This window comes from Bos javanicus, chromosome 7 (genome assembly GCF_032452875.1).
Source record: "Bos javanicus breed banteng chromosome 7, ARS-OSU_banteng_1.0, whole genome shotgun sequence".
Lineage (NCBI taxonomy): Eukaryota > Metazoa > Chordata > Mammalia > Artiodactyla > Bovidae > Bos > Bos javanicus.
Window position 1 is genome coordinate 37401353 of NC_083874.1, and position 17913 is coordinate 37419265.

Here is a 17913-nt window from a genome sequence, read left to right on the forward strand (position 1 = left end):
TCTGGTCAAATGCTGTTCCCAGCCAAAAAACTCCTGGCCTGGGGCCTATTCGATCTTGATTGAAAAGGTGTATTAACACGTGTTAAGTATTAATGACCACTCAGGACCAATGGGAGTCTTTCTCGTAATCAGAAAGTCTGAAAAGTATTGAAAAAGGAAACGGAACACCTCTTCACGTGATTTCAGAACTACTCCAGGATGGCTTGGGTACCAGTGATACCAGCCTCGGGGAACAGTGACAGTGACCAGACACTGACGCACTGACTTCAGCTGTCGGACAGACTGTAAGCCCAGGCAAGTGAACCACGGGGCAGGTGGAGACGCCCAGGGTCCCGCATTCCCCCGGGGCCCACACAGAGACTCCGCCGGCCCGGCGCGCCGACGACAGACAGCAGCAGCATCCTCGGGCCGGCCCTGCCCGCGCCACCCCGGTGACCGCTGTCCCCCCGCGCCCAGCCTGGGCTACCTGGGGCTCTCCCGCAGAATCAGCGCCGCGAACGCCGCCATCCTTGAAGCTCCCTGGCCCCGCCGCCCGTGTCAGATGCCTGGAGCCCAACCAATGGCGGAGGCAGCGGCGGACGGCAAGCCGGAAGGGCCAAGCCTCGCCCGGGCCGCGCCGCTCTGCTCCTGCAGTCCTGGAGGGGCGAAGGGGTTTTCTCAGTAGTCCTACTCCGCGCCACTCTCGCAGTTCCGAGTTAAGGCTGTACACATATTAATTTACTTGTAGATATATATTTACCTATTTTATATATACACATACCTGGATATGGAGTGTGAATATTTTTAGGTATTATTTTATTTATGATATTTAGGTATTTTAGGTATGTGTATAAACATATATTTAGGAGTGCGTACTGCGGAAGTTAGTGATGGACAGGGAGGCCTGGCGTGCTGCAGTTTATGGGGTCGCAAAGAGTCGGACACGACTGAGCGACTGAACTGAACATATACAAATAAATTTTTTTGGTGGGGGAGGAAAAGTTTAAGCACCGCCTGCAGTGTCTGGCCTGCGCTGCAGCTGGGCGAGCGGTGGAACGCTCTCCGAAGGAGCCCAGGGCGGCTCCAGCGAATGACCGGCGCCACCAGCCCTTCCTGTCCCCTAGAGCTCTGCAGTGCCCTAGCGAAACCTGTGCTCTTAATACCTTTATTCATTCAGTAGTGTTGTCTGAGGGGTTTCCCTCATGGCTCAGTGGTAAAGAATCTGCCTGCAATGCAGGAGACCTGGGTTAGATCCCTGGGTCAGGAAGATCCCCTGGAAGAGGGCATGGCAACCCTCTCCAGTATTCTTGCCTGGAGAATCACCATGGACAGAGGAGCCTGGTGGACTAAAGTCCATGGGGGTCACACAGAGTCGGACACAACTGAAGGACTAAGCAACAGCAGTATTCTTTGAGCACCTACTGTGTGCCAGGCACTATGCTAGACACTCAAGATACAGAAGACCAAAATTCCTGACCTCGGGGTTGATCAGCAGTTAAATGGGCAAGTATTCATTGCCCCCCTCATTGGGGATCAGGCACTGAGCTAGGTACTGTATATAGTAGGGCAGGTGAATTCCTGCAGAGACTGATAGCTTACGGTGAACAATGTTGGATTCCTGATTGCCGAAGAAGATTTAGCTTCAGAACCAGGGACCAGGCTTGATCACTCAAGAGCTTCTGTGTAGCAAAGTTATAGTAAAATATAAAATGGGACAGAGAAAGCTTCTGGCATAGACATCAGAAGAGGAATGGAGAATGCCCCCTTGCTAGTCTAAGCAAGGCAGCTATATACTTTTTCAATAGGTTATTACAGTAAGACGGTAGGTGTTGCGAGAGGACAGACACACTGAAACCATAATCACAGAAAACTAGCCAATCTGATTACACGGACCACAGCCTTGTCTAACTCAATGAAACTAAGCCATGCTGTGTGGGGCCACCCAAGACCGACAGGTCATGGTGGAGAGGTCTGACAGAATGTGGTCCACTGGAGAAGGGAATGGCAAACCACTTCAGTATTCTTGCCTTGAGAACCCCATGAACAGTATGAAAAGGCAAAATGATAGGATACTGAAAGAGGAACTCCCCAGGTCGGTAGGTGCCTAATATGCTACAAGAGATCAGTGAAGAAATAACTCCAGAAAGAATGAAGGGATGGAGCCAAAGCAAAAACAATACCCAGTTGTGGATGTGACTGGTGATAGAAGCAAGGTCCAATGCTGTAAAGAGCAATATTGCATAGGAACCTGAAATGTTAGGTCCATGAATCAAGGCAAATTGGAAGTGGTCAAACAGGAGATGGCAAGAGTGAACGTCGACATTCTAGGAATCAGCAAACTCAAATGGACTGGAATGGGTGAATTTAACTCAAATGATCATTATATCTATCACTGTGGGCAGGAATCCCTTAGAAGAAATGGAGTAGCCATTATGGTCAACAAAAGAGTCTGAAATGCAGTACTTGGATGCAATCTCAAAAATGACAGAATGATCTCTATTCATTTCCAAGGCAAACCATTCAATATTACAGTAATCCAAGTCTATGCCCCAACCAGTAATGCTGAAGAAGCTGAAGTTGAATGATTATATGAAGACCTACAAGACCTTTTAGAACTAACACCCAAAAAGATGTCCTTTTCATTATAGGGGACTGGAATGCAAAAGTAGGAAGTCAAGAAACTCCTGGAGTAACAGGCAAATTTGGCCTTGGAATACAGAATGAAGCAGGGCAAAGGCTAATGAGTTTTGCCAAGAGAACGCACTGGTCATAGCAAACACCCTCTTCCAATAACACAAAAGAAGACTCTACTCATGGACATCACCAGATGGTCAACACCGAAATCAGATTGATTATATTCTTTGCAGCCAAAGATGGAGAAGCTCTATACAGTCAGCAAAAACAAGACTGGGAGCTGACTGTGGCTCAGATCATGAACTGCTTATTACCAAATTCAGGCTTAAATTGAAGAAAGTAGGGGAAATCACTAGACCATTCAGGTATGACTAAGTCAAATCCCTTATGATTATACAGTGGAAGTGAGAATCAGATTTAAGGAACTAGATCTGACAGACAGAGTGTCTGATGAACTATGAACAGAGGTTCGTGACACTGTACAGGAGACAGGGATCAAGACCATCCCCATGGAAAAGAAGTGCAAAAAAGCAAAACGGCTGTCTGGGGAGGCCTTACAAACAGCTGTGAAAAGAAGAGCAGTGAAAAGCAAAGGAGAAAAGGAAAGATGTAAGCATCTGAATGCAGAGTTCCAAAGAATATCAAGGACAGATAAGAAAGCCTTCCTCAAAAAAAAAAAAAAAAGAAAGAAAGAAAGAAAGCCTTCCTCAGCAATCAATGCAAAGAAATAGAGGAAAACAAAAGAATGGGAATGACTAGAGACCTCTTCAAGAAAATTAGAGATACCAAGGAAACATCTCATGCAAAGATGGGCTCAATAAAGGACAGAAATGGTATGGACCTAACAGAAGCAGAAGATATTAAGAAGAGGTGGCAAGAATACACAGAACTGTACAAAAAGATCTTCACGACCCAGATAATCACGATGGTGTGATCACTGACCTAGAGCCAAACATCCTGGAATGTGAAGTCAAGTGGGCTTTAGAAAGCATCACTACGAACAAAGCTAGTGGAGGTGATGGAATTCCAGTTGAGCTCTTTCAAATCCTGAAAGATGATGCTGTGAAAGTGCTGCACTCAATATGCCAGCAAATTTGGAAAACTCAGCAGTGGCCACAGGACTGGAAAAGGTCAGTTTTCATTCCAATCCCAAAGCAAGGCAATGCCAAAGAATGCTCAAACTACCGCACAATTGCACTCATCTCACATGCTAGTAAAGTAATGCTCAAAATTCTCCAAGTCAGGCTTCAGCAACACATGAACCATGAACTTCCAGATGTTCAAGCTGGTATTAGAAAAGGCAGAGGAACTAGAGATCAAATTGCCAACATCCGCTGGATTACCAAAAAAGCAAGAGAGTTCCAGTTCAGTTCAGTCACTCAGTCGTGTCCGACTCTTTGCGACCCCATGAATTGCAGCATGCCAGGCCTCCCTGTCCATCACCAACTCCCGGAGTTCACTCAGACTCATGTCCATCGAGTCAGTGATACCATCCAGCCATCTCATCCTCTGTCGTCCCCTTCTCCTGCCCTCAATCCATCCCAGCATCAGAGTCTTTTCCAATGGGTCAACTCTTCCCATGAGGTGGCCAAAGTACTGGAGTTTCAGCTTCAGCATCATTCCTTCCAAAAAACACCCAGGACTGATCTCCTTCAGAATGGACTGGTTGGATCCCCTTGCAGTCCAAGGGACTCTCAAGAGTCTTCTCCAACACCACAGTTCAAAAGCATCAATTCTTCGGCACTCAGCTTTCTTCACAGTCCAACTCTCACATCCATACATGACCACAGGAAAAACCATAGCCTTGACTAGACGGACCTTTGTTGGCAAAGTAATGTCTCTGCTTTTTAATATGGTATATAGTTTGGTCATAACTTTCCTTCCAAGGAGTAAGCGTCTTTTAATTTCATGGCTGCAGTCACCATCTGCAGTGATTTTGGAGCCCCCAAAAATAAAGTCTGACACTATTTCCACTGTTTCCCCATATATTTCCCATGAAGTGATGGGACCAGATGCCATGATCTTCGTTTTCTGAATGTTGAGCTTTAAGCCAACTTTTTCACTCTCCTCTTTCACTTTCATCAAGAGGCTTTTTAGTTCCTCTTCACTTTCTGCCATAAGGGTGGTGTCATCTGCATATCTGAGGTTATTGACATTTCTCCCGCCAATCTTGATTCCAGCTTGTGCTTCTTCCAGCCCATCATTTCTCATGATGTACTCTGCATTTAAGTTAAATAAGCAGGGTGACAACATACAGCCTTGACGTACTTCCTTTTCCTATTTGGAACCAGTCTGTTGTTCCCTGTCCAGTTCTAACTGTTGCTTCCTGACCTGCATACAGATTTCTCAGGAGGCAAGTCAGGTGGTCTGGTATTCCCATCTCTTTCAGAATTTTCCACAGTTTATTGTGATCCACACAGTCAAAGGCTTTGGCATAGTCAATAGAGCAGAAATAGATGTTTTTCTGGAACTCTCTTGCTTTTTCCATGATCCAGCGGATGTTGGCGATTGATCTCTGGTTCCTCTGCCTTTTCTAAAACCAGCTTGAACATCTGGAAGTTCATGGTTCAGGTATTGCTGAAGCCTGGCTTGGAGAATTTTGAGCATTACTTTACTAGTGTGTGAGATGAGTGCAATTGTGCAGTAGTTTGAACATTCTTTGGCATTGCCTTTCTTTGGGATTGGAATGAAAACTGACCTTTTCCAGTCCTGTGGCCACTGCTGAGTTTTCCAAATTTGCTGGCATATTGAGTGCAGCACTTTCACAGCATCATCTTTCAGGATTTGAAAGAGCTCAACTGGAATTCCATCACCTCCACTAGCTTTGTTCGTAGTGATGCTTTCTAAAGCCCACTTGACTTCACATTCCAGGATGTTTGGCTCTAGGTCAGTGATCACACCATCGTGATTATCTGGGTCGTGAAGATCTTTTTGTACAGTTCTGTGTATTCTTGCCACCTCTTCTTAATATCTTCTGCTTCTGTTAGGTCCATACCATTTCTGTCCTTTATTGAGCCCATCTTTGCATGAGATGTTCCCTTGGTATCTCTAATTATCTTGAAGAGATCTGTAGTCTTTCCCATTCTGTTGTTTTCCTCTATTTCTTTGCATTGATCGCTGAGGAAGGCTTTCTTATCTCTCCTTGCTTATATCTTTCCTTTTCTTCTTTGCTTTTCGCTTCTCTTCTTTCCACCACTATTACCTTGGACGTGAGGTATCTCTTCATGGCTGCTCCAGAAAAGCACAACCCTTGATCCTTACCTTGGATGAGGGTACTCCACGTTCAACGTCAGGAGAGGTGGTGGGGAGGAGATACCCCTCTTCCAAGGTAACGTCCAAGGTAAGAGAGTTCCAGAAAAACATCTATTTCTGCTCTATTGACTATGCCAAAGCCTTTGACTGTGTGGGTCACAATAAACTGTGGAAAATTCTGAAAGAGATGGGAATACCAGACCACCTGACCTGCCTCTTGAGAAACCTATATGCAGATCAGGAAGCAACAGTTAGAACTGGACATGGAACAACAGACTGGTTCCAAATAGGAAAAGGAGTACATCAAGGCTGTATATTGTCACCCTGTTTATTTAACTTCTATGCAGAGTACATCATGAGAAATGATGGGCTGGAAGAAGCACAAGCTGGAATCAAGATTGCTGGGAGAAATATCAATAACCTCAGATATGCAGATGACACCACCCTTATGGCAGAAAGTGAAGGGGAACTCAAAAGCCTCTTGATGAAAGTGAAAGAGAGTGAAAAAGTTGGCTTAAAGCTCAACATTCAGAAAATGAAGATCATGGCATCTGGTTCCATCACTTCATGGGAAATAGATGGGGAAACAGTGGAAATAGTGTCAGACTTTATTTTTGGGGGCTCCAAAATCACTGCAGATGGTGACTGCAGCCATGAAATTAAAAGACGCTTACTCCTTGGAAGGAAAGTTATGACCAATCTAGATAGCATACTCAAAAGCAGAGATATTACTTTGCCAACAAAGGTCTGTCTAGTCAAAGCTATGGTTTTTCCAGTAGTCGTGCATGGATGTGAGAGTTGGACTATGAAGAAAGCTGAGCGCCAAAGAATTGATGCTTTTGAACTGTGGTGTTGGAGAAGACTCTTGAGAGTCCCTTGGACTGCAAGGAGATCAAACCAGTCAATCCTAAAGGAAATCAGTCCTGAATATTCATTGAAAGGACTGATACTGAAGGTGAAACTCCAATACTTTGGCCCCCTGATGCAAAGAGCTGACTCACTGGAAAAGACCTTGATGCTGTGCAAGATTGAAGGTAGAAGGACAAGGGGATGACAGAGGATGAGATGGTCAGATGGCATCACCAATTTGATGGACAGGAGTTTGAGTATGCTGCTGGAGTTGGTGATGGACAGGGAAGCCTGGCGTGGTGCAGTCCATGGGGTCACAAAGAGTTGGACATGACTGAGCGATTAAAATGAACTGAGGGAGGAGGGCTATTTCATTTACCCTGTTTCCCCTTGTCTCACATTCAAACCATTTATCTCCAAAAGCAGTAGCTTCCCCCAAAACTCAAGCTCTTGAGTCAGGAGTTAGCATCTGTCCCAAGACATACATCTCCAAGTAAGCTCATAAAGTTAGTCCTGTAAAGGCTTCTGTGTACTTGTTGGATCTTCTAGATAGTTTGACCAGAATTGGTACTGTTTGAATTTCTACCAAGACTGAAGCAACCCTTCCTGGAAAGGTGTCCTGATTCTCAGCCTGTTCAGTTGCGAGCCCCAGATCCAGGGGCAAAGTAAGAGAAGAGGAGAGAGCTGAAGGTTTCACACCCAAATCTGTACTCTTAGGACATAAGCCTGGCATGTCTCACAGAGAGATAAAGAGAAACATATATGTCACTTCTACCCATTTCTCTTGCTTTCTACAGAACCAATCTAATTGTAAAACAGTATTATGATTGAAACCCTTCAACAGATCAACGTTCCCCATCTTCCAAAGGATACTGTGCCCATTCAGTATCACAGAAGAAGATCAGACGTGTGTTTCTAAACTCTGGGCATCAAACTTGTCCCAGTTTTTTAAAATAAATTTTAAAGAAGTGGTTCTGGAACTGCTAGCTCCAATCTGTAAGAGAGAAAAAAGCGGCATCCACAGCTGTGGCTTCTTTCCACCAGAGGCATCCCTCCCTGGTCTAGATGGGGGTGTAGACAGACTTTCCACTGAAGATTTCCTTCCCTTGTTGGACTTAGTCTGTCGCTTACCAACACAGGTGCCTTGCTCATCCCTCCCGATTCTACCACTGAGGTGGGGTGGAGATGCACCAAGGGTAGACCTGATGGCATCCCAAGTTGATTTAGTTCCTTACCACCAAGATCTTTGTTTGATATGCCCTTTTGTTCTGATGTGACCCGGGGTAGAGCAGAGTAGCTTTCCCAGAATATTTTCCAAGGGACTACTGGGGGAAGCTTCCATCTTATTTGTGCCTGTGTGCACTCCTGAGTACAGTCCTGACCACAGTAGAAGCAGTGAGTCATAAAGGAATGAACAACAACCAGGATATCTCCTCTGAGTGTTGCCACATCACTATATGTGAGAGCGAAAGGGTTGGCCAGTGAGGAAAAAGTGATTTTTGTCCTCAAGCTATTAGGGCCAATCCTTCCAGTTCATTTCCACAGATTCCACAGAAGGAATATCTAAGGAGTTGAGACAAAAACCACCAGAGAGCCTCCTCTGGCCCACTAAAAGCTAGTGCTACCAAAGGAAGAAACCCCTTGCACTTCCAATCTGACCAGATTCTGCAGTTCCCGATCTGTGTCCTCATGGTCACCAGCAGGGCTTTTATCCACATAGATCGGAGGCACAGCTGTGAAAAAGTCTCACTTTCAGGTCGCTGGCCCTTGAGGCAGGCAGCCAAGAGAGTGACCTCTACTCTGAGAGAAGTTCCTGGAGCTAGAGCTCCACCTCGCTCCCAGAAGTGCTCTTGTAACTTTTGGCTCCTAGGAAGGCTAGGCACTTCCATACATGGAGTCTAAGTAAAAGTACAGAGTAACAACATGGATCATAAGTCCCTTGAAAGTCTATGATCTGACAGATTAGGTTAGTAGTTCTAATTCCCCATGCAATTACGAAATGGTCAAAGAGACCAGGAAAAGGTGACCAAGAAAGGAAAGTTCGGTCCACACACAACATTTCTGGCCGCTCCCCTCGCAGGGACGTTGGGTATCTCTTGGAATTGGCAGGTCAGCATAAACCCCTGACAAGGCTCCCCTTTTTGGGACTGCATTCAGTCACTCAAGAGCTTTCTCTGTCCCTTTCATACTTTAATAAGATTGCTACACAAAAGCTCTTTACCTGGTCCCTGGTCCCAAAGCTAAATCTCCTTTGGAGATCATGAATCTGATATTGTTCACCATAAGCTATCAAGACTTTGATTAATATTGACGCATATATGTGGAATCTAGAAAAATGGTACAGATGAACCTATCTGCAAAGCAGAAATGGAGACACAGCTGTAGAGAACAAATGTATGGACACCAAGAGAGGAAGGGGAGTGGGGGGTTGGGATGAATTAGAGGATTGAGGTAGACAGGTATACACTACTATGTAAAAAAGTAGATAACAAGTGAGAACCTGCTGTATAGCACAGAAAACACTACTCAGTGCTCTGCGGTGGCAAAGAGGCGATCCACGTCTATACATAGCTGATTCACTTTGCTGCACAGCAGAAAGTAACACTGTAAAGCAACTAAACTTCAAAAAAATAATTTTTAATTAGATAAAAAGAACTCACGGGAGAGTAGAAAGACAGCACGACTTCAGGAATACCTTAGTCTCCCTTAGAGGAAAATACCAAGTGCATTATGAGGATTCAGAGGTGGGAAGAGTGATACGACATCCCCGAGGTATGATCAGGAAAGCTTCCTGGGGCAGGTGGCGTGAAGAAGCCTTAAATGTTAGGTTGTGGCATGTACATTCAATCTGATGAGAAATGGGGAGCCTTAAGTGTTTTCAAGCAAAGAAAGTTTTGTGATGAGAGCTGCATTTGTTTGTTTATTGAAAATCACTGTCAGCAGAATGGTTGTTGGACAGGGAAGAGGTAAGCAGGAAAGCCAGATAGGGAACTATTGCAATAACCTATGGAAAGCAGTAAAATTCACTGTAGCAAAATGGCATTGGAGAATGAAAAGACAGTGGATGAATTAGAGTTACATTTCAGCTGCAGAATCTTCAGGAGCTGAGAAAAGATTGAATTTAATTTCCGTACCTAATTATGTTTTACTTAAATTATTTAAATTAGTTGGCATTCCTAGAGCAGCCCTGAAACATCCTAACTGAAAGGAGAAGCCAGATTGCAAATTAAAAGTGAATAATCCCCACATGGATAATTGAGTCAATTATACAGCGTGTTGAACACATACAAATACATTTGGTTCCACAACACTCCACACACTTTCCAATTCATGCAGTATCTGAAAAAAAAAAAAAAGTGCATGTGAATCTACATAAATTATAGGTCTCTGATACAAACATAGATTACCTTACCCGACACCATTTTAATAGAGTTCCAGTTCCCTCAACTTTTGAATCATTTCCCTTATGTCTTGATTTATTGCCTAAAATAGAGATGCTAACAACTAAAACTATTTTGAATCTCTAGGAGGAAGAGGTGAAGTTTATCTCCTCCTCAGTTCCCATCAAAACTATAGCTGGGATTTTCAGCCAAGGAGCATCAGGGTGGTTTTGAGAGTCAGTTCGAAGGCAGGCTGATAAATCTGGGGTCTCTGAGGTGGGGAGAGAGGGGTCTGGAATTCTCAAGGAGGAGAAAAGAACAAACATCTTTTTTTTCCTCTACATTCCTTAGTCTTAGTTACATAAAACGTTTTTTTCTTTAAGCCCAGGACTGATGCTTACACAACAAACAACTATTTAAACTCTGTTCTAAGGATTATATAACAACAATGTATCCTGCTTGAGGACATGTTTCTCCTTCCTAAAAACCTTCTGGCTAATCCTGTAATCTTAAAATGTAAATTACGGGAGTGGGTATAGTAAAATCTTTACAACCTTGAGACATTCTTTGGATTTATTGTAATAACCAATTTAAAAAGTATATAACTCCCTTGCTTAGACTAGGGAGGGGGGCACTCTCCATCCCCCTTCTGATGTCTATGTCAGAAGCTTTCTCCCTTTTCATACTTTAATAAAACTCTGCTACACAAAAGCTCTTGAGTGATCAAGCCTGGTCCCTGGTCCTGAAGCTAATTCTTCTTCAGAGATCATGAATCCAACATCGTCTGAGCACTGAATTCATGTAACCTGGAACAAAACAGTTGACTGCACCAATTTCCTTTTATTGATCTGCAAAATGGAGGTGAGAATAACGTTTGTTCCCCTGGGCTGTGGTGAGAATTAAACAGCCTGATTTGTATGTACAAGAATCACTCTACTTTCCCTCATAAAACAAAGCACAGACTTCCAAGGTTTTAGCAAAATAGTGTCCAGTGGATGCAGAAAGGCCTCTCATTATTTTTCTTCATATTCACTGATTGCAGTGATCACTTTTTATCACTACTTTTTCCTATAAAGGCTTGATGCAGTGAATAATTTCACCCCCTAAATGAGACTGTCAGCCAAAATATTTCTGTAATCTCTGGAGTGTGTGTGTGTTAGTCGCTCTGTCTAAGTCATGTCGCTAGCCATGTCTGACTCTTCGTGACCCCATGGGCTATAACCCACCAGGCTCCTCTGTCCATGGAATTCTTCAGGCAAGAATACTGGAGTGGATTGCCATTCCCTTCTCCAGGGGATCTTCCCAACCCAGGGACTGAATCCAGCTCTCCCACATTGCAGACAGATTCTTTACCATCTGAGCCACCAGAGAAGCCCCAGTCTCTGGAGTATAGGCATCCATATCCAAAACTATATGGACAAGCCCTCGTAGTTGTCTTCCTGTTGCCACATGCTAGAGAACAGGATATGCACCTCTTAGAGCGTAATTCCATAACCACACTTTATTCCTAACCCTCAAACTTGTCAACCCATCTTTAGAATGGATCCAGAGCCTAGATTGTTGTGGAATCTGGAGTAGCGAAACACACCTCGGAGGACACTCAAGGCGGTAAAGCACAGTTTATTATGCCAGAGGGTCCAAGGGGAATCAGTTCCCAACAAGGACCCTGATGTTTCTGAGAGGCCCAGTTTTATACCCCCCGCTATGTGACAGGTTACATGTTAGCAACCTCTCTGTTGTATATGACTGAGTTTTACAACAAGTAGGTGCCAGGAGAACAAACAATTAAGGTTAAAGGGGGGAAACAATGATTATACATCAAGGGGGCTGTCTCCTTGGTTAATCTAATGGGGACAGCCTGAGCTCAACCACAATCTCCATTTGTCATCTGTAGAGAGGGATATCTCCAGGAGACCTGGTTTTCATTAGCAACTGTTTCCTCACTATTGGGCAAAGTTCATGCCCATTTCACATCTTGTCTTTAGGATGGATGACAGGCTTCAAGATGGAGTCTCTCTTGCTTCTCCCACACTGGCCCCAACATTCCCCCCTCCTGATGCTCATCTTATCTTTAATGATGGGGATCAGTCATGGATACGTATTGTACACGGGGACTACGTAACTGCAGCAGGGCTATCAGTCTGCAGGTTACACATTGAGTTATACACTGGAGAATACAAGGCCCCCAAATTAACATAATGATTAACAAAATAATTACAAAAAGATTTTTCCACCAATCACCTTTGATCCAAGAAAATATCAACGTCCAAAAAGGAGGATTATCGTTAGACATAGCTTATCTAGAGTGGCTGATACACTGCCAGATAAACCAGGAATATATACCCAACATTCAACTGTAATTATAGCAGAAGTCCCTCGTTGGGCGGCTGTAAGTATGTCTAAAGCCATCCGATTTTGAATCACTGCCCTTCTCATTTGTATCTGTTCTTCATTTAAAGCTTGGATTGCTTTTGCGTGATTGCCTTTGCCTTGGATTGCCTTTGTGTGTTTCGTGAAGTTAGTTAGAGCTTCTACTTTAATCATAATGTCTGTTGTTCCTATAGATGGTACAAACAAGGCAGCTATGTAATCATACCACTGAAACATGGACCTTGCCCACCACGCATGTAAATAAGGCAAATTTACTGCGGCTTGTTGTAAGGATGGCTTAATATGTCCATGAGCAAAGGCAAATCCTAAAGTGCAGCAGCTAACCCAACCAGCTGGAAGCCAAGGTCATAAATTCGATCCAGACAGCCATTGGGTGCCTTTAGGGGCCATCCATCAGATCCCAGGGTTGTTCTTCCAGTCTGAGCCAGGCCAGTGAGCTGGTAAATCTGGGCGATAGGTGACCTCTAATACTTGTTCACATTGCTCTGAGGACAAGTATCCCACATATTTTAATTATTTTGGATTTACGGGAAGGTCACCAAATCCAATATTCTGTTCCCTTTCCTCCCAACAGATAGGGGCAGGGACAACAGGCTGGCCTTTTTCTGGAGTCATCCAAAAATACTCATCCCATATCTGGTAAAATTGTTCAAAGTACCTGATGGATTGGTCCTTTTTACTGGCCATAGAGTTCTTATCTTTTTTTTTTTTTAAGTAAAAAGTATAGGCTTTTGTTACTTTTGTAAAGCTTGCATTTACTTCAGATGTCACCCCATGGCCTTGATCAATCAGATTAGAGTCCAGTTTGCACCAAGAAAGAAGTGACAGTTTATGAGTTACCAAAGAAAGAAACGTTTCTCATTGTTGTCTCAAAAAGGAACAGAGGGGGCAAAAGTCCCCTCTGTGGAGGGGAGACACCCACCAAGGAAGTCCATCCATCACTGACAAAGGCATGGCCCCACAAACCCAACAGTTAGAAGTGTTATGGAAGTTCGCATACGAGTGGGCCCAGGACAGGAACACATCATCCTGAGTTTGCAGTCCCGGTAGGGTGGTCATGCCAATCAGGAACAGCAGAATCATCTGCAGTGGTTCCATCCTGGATCTGTAGTCGTCAACAGAAGATGAGTCGGGTCTTCAGTGGTTCCTCTGGGTTAGTATGACTGGTAAGGTGTCCCTTTTCCTCCGCTGCTGTCTTGAGCTGAGTGTGGTAAATCCAGGGAGTGATACCTGCAACTTTAACTGCAGTGGGAGTGGTTAGTACAATAGCGTATGGCCCTTTCCAGGTGGGAGATAACGTCTGCCATTTCCAATCCTTTACCCATACTAAATCTCCTGATGAGTATGGGTGTATAATAATAACTAAAGAAAAGGGAATGCTTTCTTAAACATAAGGGGTGATATCATGGATTACCTTCCCCAACTGTTCCAGCTGCTGCCACACCTCAACCCCTCCTCGTTGTAATAAATTTCCCTTTTCTTCCCAAATAAGTGGGGGAGGCCTCCCAAACATTATCTCATGGGGAGAACACCCGTGTGGCCGGGGGGGTCATTCTGATCCTCATTAACACAATGGCAGCACGTCCATCCAGGGGCACCAGTTTCTTGCACCTATTTTGCCAAAGTCACCTAGATGGTCCAGTTCATTCTCTCAACCATTCCTAAGCTTTGTGGCCTATACGCTGTATGTAGCTTCCATTTAATATTTACTGCTTTGCAGACCAGTTGGAGTAAGTCAGCCACAAATGCGGGCCCATTATCTGATCCTATACTCAGAGGGAACCCAAACCTAGGAATAATGTCTCTCAGCAAGAATCAGGCCACTTCCTTCGCTTTTTCAGTCTTGGTGGGGTAAGCGTCTACCCATCCCGTAAAAGTACATATCATCACCAGTAAATATTTGTATCCTCAGCATGGCTTTGCCTCAGTGAAGTCCACTTCTAGATGTTCAAATGGAGCGGTCCCCTTTAACTGTATCCCAGTTCGCGCTGTCTCTTTTGGGGCTGGGTTATTCTTGGCCCAGGTCACCCATCGGCAGCATCTGCATACAAGGCTATTAGATGTGGCATGACAAAATAGAGGGCTAAAATCTCACAAGTCTTTGTTTTCCCTAAATGGGCAGATTGATGGAGATCTGTCACCAGTTGAAATGCCAACCTAGAGGGGACGAAGAGTCTCGCATCTGAGAGTTCCCACCATCCGTCCTCCCGCACTGTTCCCTGCTCAGTTTGTGCCCAGATGGTTTCTTCCTTGTCATAGACTCAGACTGCTTGGGCAGTTAGTAGGCTAGACATCACAGGTGTTACCATAAGTTTGGTTGCTATATTGTCTTGGGCGGCTGCTTCCTGTGCCAGTTGGTCAGCCAGATGGTTCTCTTTCGCCTAAGGTGTGTTCACCCTCTGGTGGCCCCATCAGAGGGTACGTTACTGCCACTACAGCAGGTTCCCATACTGCTTCCAACAGCAGCAGAAGTTCCTCTTTATTTTTTTTATTTATTTTCCAGTTGTAGTTAATGGCCCCCTGTACTTGTAAGGTAGCAAAGGCATAGTGTGAATCACACTTTACTCCTAACCCCCAAACTTGTCAACCCATCTTTAGAATGGATCCAGAGCCTAGATCTGCTGCCTCTGATCTATTATGTCTACTAAACCTGCCCAGAGCCCCAAAGTTTCTTCCATACTCTTGATGCTATTGCAAACTTCTGCCAAATTCACCTTTGTTTTTATATTATTATAATATAAATAAAATATATTTATAGAACAAAGTATATTTTGTTTTATATTCTATATATTTGTTTTATAAAACATAAAATTATATTTTGTATTATAACTCAGCATGTAACAGACTGAGCTACATGCTAGTGTTTCCCTGGGGGCTGTAATTGTAGGAAAGTAGGAACAAGTGTCCTTTCCATCATAGGGGCTTCCCTCATAGCTCAGTTGGTAAAGAATCCACCTGCAGTGCAGGAGACCCAGGTTTGATTCCTGGGTCGGGAAGATCCACTGGAAAAGGGACAGACTACCCACTTCAGTATTCTTGGACTTCCCTTGTGGCTCAGCTGATAAAGAATCCACCTGCAATGCGGGAGACCTGGGTTTGATCCCTGGGTTGGGAAGATCCCCTGGAGAAGGAAACAGGTACCCACTCTAGTACTCTGGCCTGGAGAGTTCCCATGGACTGTATAGTCCATCGAGTCGCAAAGAGTCAGACACCATTGAGCCACTTTCACTTTCAGGAACAAGGGTAGAGGAAGGAAGGAGGGAAGCAAATACAAGGTTCCATGTTATCCAGCTTATTACAGCTTCAAAACCTAGTTTATTTCTGAGAGAAACTATTTCAAGGTACTGTATCTTGCAATAGCCAAAAGATAGCAGTGGAGAGGAAATTTTTGTCTGCAAACTCTTTCTAATCTGCCATCTTATTTTGGTCCAAATTTGTCCAATGGCTCACGCCACCCTTGAGCTCCTGAGGTATGTCACCTGGAGCCTCTAGACAGTCACTGGAAAATCCAGAGCTTCCACAAGTTGGGTAGGAACTGTCCTAGGGCCCACGGCCCAATCCCTGCCCACACCCACCTTGAAGATCTCCCCAGCCCCTGCCCTACCAAGGCTGGAAGCAAGTGGCAGGGGCTTTAAGATCACAAGAATAATTCAGCATTCCCATGGGTCACATTATTTAGAAAGTCAGCAACAGCCTGAAGCCTGGGACACAGTGGGCTGAATGTATCTGTGGAGATATATAGCTGGAAGACAGTTTTACTCCTCGAATGGACTCTCAACACAAGAATTGGCTTGGGCCCTGAGTGCTTCATCTTAATTGATGCAGCTTTTTCAATTCACGTATGCCTAGCTGTTTTACCAAAATATCAGAACATAGGTTGGAGTGAGGTTGGTTACACCGCTGCCCTGTGTTCTGAGAACTAGGTATGACTTTGTCCCATTTGGAGCCCTCCCCCTTTTTTTTGGCTGTGCTGCACAGCGTGTGGGATCTTAGTTCCATAACCAGGGATCGAACCCTCACCCCCCGCACTGGAAGTGCAAAGTCTTAACCACTGGACAGCCAGGGAAGACCCTGGAGCCCCTCCTTTTTGATAATTTCCTTCTCAACGGCCCCATGGCAGTGTCCTGCAATGTAACCTCAGTTTGCCCACTAGGCATGACCTATATCTTCATCACTCAATGAAGTAGAGCCAAAATATGGGCCTTTTTTCCCCAGAAGTCTTCTCCAACTTATGTAAACCCTGAGTACATCAAGGAATCCAGCCCAAAACCATTCCAGCCAGAAATGTGAACAATTATCTTTGGAGGAAGAGTAACACCTACTCAACCGTTAGAACAGCATCTGAGCCCAAGGAGTCCAGTCTAGCTGAAATGACCTTTTAAGCAAGCTCTTAATCTATATTATCAAATTGAGGGGTACAGGCATTTTGTTACAACCTCAGATTATTCTGGCAATGGCTTAGCTAAGGATCTGGCCCAGGTCCTTAACTATGTAAAAGCCTGTAATCCTACAACTCACCTTGAGTTTCTCAGGTAACTATCAAAAGTTGTTTAGAGTTGCATCAGGGCAGAGGACAAGAACTGCCTGCCACCCATGCCCCATCCCCAGGTGAGGAGCAAATACTAAAGCCATATTCAGCTGCTTGGAACAGGCACTTGCAGCAGACACTGGCCCAGTTTTCTTCCTTCCTGCCACCTCCCCATTCCCACACCAGCCTCAGTGCCACTTTCTAGCCCTATTTTTAGCTCTGTTTTCAGCACTTGCCTCATAAGTGTAAGTGAATTAGTTGGGGTATAAGGGACAAACAGCCTCCTAGATGGTAAACATGTAATGTTTCCACATTTTCTCCCCAGATTCTCAGGGGAATGAAGTTTTAAAGTCACATATTCCAGTTTACGAGTTGGTTATGTGACTGTTCCTATTTAATGTAAGATAGGAATCAAGAAAGCATAAACGTAAACTATTGCCTGAGTATTTGCATACCAGGCTGTGGTGTAGAAGGAAGCAAGAAGCTTAGGGGGAAAGAGAAAAGAAGGAATAGTATCAGACTCCCTGGTGGTACAGTGGATAGCACGTCCCCACCCACGCAGGGGACGGGATTTGATTCCCAGTCTGGGAAGATTTCACTTGCTGCAGAGCACCCAAGCCCATATACCACAACTGCTGAGGCCACACGCCACAACTACTGAGCCAGTGAACCTACAGCCCATGCTCCGCAACAAGAGAAACCACCGCAAGGAGGAGGCTGCGCACTGCAACGAAGAGTAGCCCCCACTCATTGCCACTAGGGAAAGCCCACACGCAGCAACAAGGACCTACTGCAGCCGTAAAGAAATCAAGTAATTTAAGTACAATTTTTTTAAAAGAAGGAATAATATCAAGGGTGCAGGCCACATTTGTTCACACAAACAGTATTTATATTCACCCA

General features: G+C 44.5%; 1 protein-coding gene across 2 annotated transcripts in view; it reads right to left on the bottom strand.

Annotated features, from left to right (window-relative positions):
* The window catches only part of COMMD10 (COMM domain containing 10), a 185667-nt gene extending 185077 nt beyond the window's left edge, over window positions 1-590 (bottom strand). The window contains exon 1 of one of the 2 annotated variants that reach the window (XM_061423007.1): window positions 467-590. In XM_061423007.1, coding sequence (XP_061278991.1) covers window positions 467-507 — 41 coding nt within the window. In that variant the 5' untranslated portion in view covers window positions 508-590. The remainder of the gene's footprint in view (window positions 1-466) is intronic. The other variant, XM_061423006.1, reaches the window with a different exon arrangement.
* Between the last annotated feature and the right edge of the window lie 17323 nt (window positions 591-17913).